Source organism: Morus notabilis, unplaced genomic scaffold, assembly GCF_000414095.1.
Source record: "Morus notabilis unplaced genomic scaffold, ASM41409v2 C11442867, whole genome shotgun sequence".
Lineage (NCBI taxonomy): Eukaryota > Viridiplantae > Streptophyta > Magnoliopsida > Rosales > Moraceae > Morus > Morus notabilis.
Genome location: NW_010387413.1, coordinates 1 through 1,866, shown reverse-complemented (window position 1 = coordinate 1,866; position 1,866 = coordinate 1). Strand labels below are relative to the sequence as shown.

General features: G+C 34.1%; 1 protein-coding gene across 1 annotated transcript; it reads left to right on the top strand.

Annotated features, from left to right (window-relative positions):
* Positions 1 to 328: 328 nt before the first annotated feature.
* LOC112095261 (protein CLT3, chloroplastic-like) lies at positions 329 to 1,826 on the top strand. Its single transcript, XM_024176942.1, has 3 exons — positions 329 to 469; positions 946 to 983; positions 1,594 to 1,826. The coding sequence occupies exons 1-3, from the start codon at positions 388 to 390 to the stop codon at positions 1,711 to 1,713; spliced, it is 240 nt and encodes a 79-aa protein (XP_024032710.1). The 5' UTR covers positions 329 to 387; the 3' UTR covers positions 1,714 to 1,826.
* Positions 1,827 to 1,866: the final 40 nt, after the last annotated feature.

Genomic DNA, 1,866 nt, shown 5'->3' with positions numbered 1-1,866 from the left:
TAGAATCTCAACCTTCCTAAAAAATAGGAACTACCCTAACTAATGATAACTCTGAATCCTAGAAAAACTTATCTCTAATGATAAACCCTAATCTTCCGTTTTTATTCAAATACAAAAAATCCTAACTACCAAATCCTTATCTAATCGACACTAGATTATGCTAAGCATGTTGCATATAGATGGAGCTTAGTTGTTCATTTCGTAGTTTTAGTTCTATAGTCCTTTCTTTCACTTGTTTCTTTACTAATTCATTTACTTATAGTATGCATCAATGATATTCAAGAACTACTGACTCTAAATGTTTTCTTTCGATATGTTTGCAGATACGTAGTCGTATACTTCTCTATCTTGTATCTACGGTACCATGCTGGCATTGTTACAGATGAGATGCTTTCCATGCCAAAAGCTCCTTTTCTGGCAGTGGGCCTCTTAGAAGCTCTTGCGGCTGCAACTGGAATGGCAGCTGGAGGTAGCCATCTGATATTCTCATGCCTTTCCAATCTATTTCCTCACTGATCACATGATTATGATCGTAGTGGATTTCATGTTCCCAAAAATGATACAATGTGGTGCTATAAATAGTGACAAACAACTACTTTATTACATAGCTAGCCAACACACACTTTTCTTGCTGAAACTTATTCCTAGTTGTGAGTTTTACAATGCTCTTATGGATGGAGGACGGATTCTTTTTTCAAACTTTGTTCAAGTACTAGATGCATTGTTTGTTTTTTTCGTTTATATTTTAAAAGTATTTGAAGTGCATTTTTAATTGCTAGCCCATTCTTGTGTTAGGGTAAAAAAATAATCAAGTTGTACAATATGTTATTAGCGCTTTTTATGTATTTATTTATTTATTTTTCCTTTGTTTTCTTATGGTTTGGATAATGTATGAGTTTAGATTAATTGTTTATATCTTGTTTTCTGTCATCTCCCTTCAACCAGCAATTTTGTCTGGAGCATCAATTCCAATTTTGTCCCAGGTAAGCAGATTTCACTTATCATTTTTTTTTCTTGTTTACAAAGCTTGGATAATGGATATGAATTTGTATCCCGCTAGAATTAGTTATACTCTCTGAAAATTATACTTCTCTGTTTTGCATAAGCTAGTACCTTCTGGTTTGAACTTCTAAAAGCTGATCCAGTTGTATAATACTATTCTGAGAAATCAGGAAATGATATGACTGTCAAATCAATGAAACCACAGGTTAAGAACATTGATGCTATACCAGTACAATTAAATGGTATAGGTAGATGAAAGAACATAAATTTTCTCTTACTTCTAAGAAGAGTTGAAATCAACTTTTGATTAATAATTAAAGAAGTGCTGGAACCCAGTGTTCGCAGCACTCTGCTTGTGCAGTTAGTTTGTAAGGATGACTTTCTAGACAAGATCAGAATGAGGTAAAAAAGGACTGCCCATGTTGTTAAAAAAAGCAGTTAGGCATTAGTTTCTAACATCAAATCGGGACTAGGGAATATGGATTTTTTTCCCCTCCAATGGTGTGGGCTTTGACATCATTAGGCATCTCGCAATTTGGATTTGTTATTTTGAAGTTAGATAATTAATGGACAACTGTACTAATTTTGCAGACTTTTCTCGTTTGGCAAATTCTCCTGTCAGTTATTTTCCTTGGGAGAAGATATAGAGTAAATCAACTTTTAGGATGCTTTCTTGTGGCTATCGGCGTAATCATAACTGTAGCAAGGTAACTCACGTATATGATCTTTTCGAATTCTATATTTTGTCTTAGGCTTCTACAAACAATACTCAGCTAGTCGCTCTTGTTGGTGAACGGAATGTTCAAGGATTCTGAACTTTTAACCCCGTTCACTTCACCAATTCGAGTTTAGAATTTGAGTTTT

Bases quoted from the DNA above. Each gene is read 5' to 3' on its own strand.
- LOC112095261 (XM_024176942.1), top strand. From the start codon at position 388: ATGCTTTCCATGCCAAAAGCTCCTTTTCTGGCAGTGGGCCTCTTAGAA. The intron at 470-945 runs GTAGCCATCTGA...CCCTTCAACCAG, and splicing joins AACTGGAATGGCAGCTGGAG to CAATTTTGTCTGGAGCATCA. The intron at 984-1,593 runs GTAAGCAGATTT...CTAATTTTGCAG, and splicing joins CAATTCCAATTTTGTCCCAG to ACTTTTCTCGTTTGGCAAAT.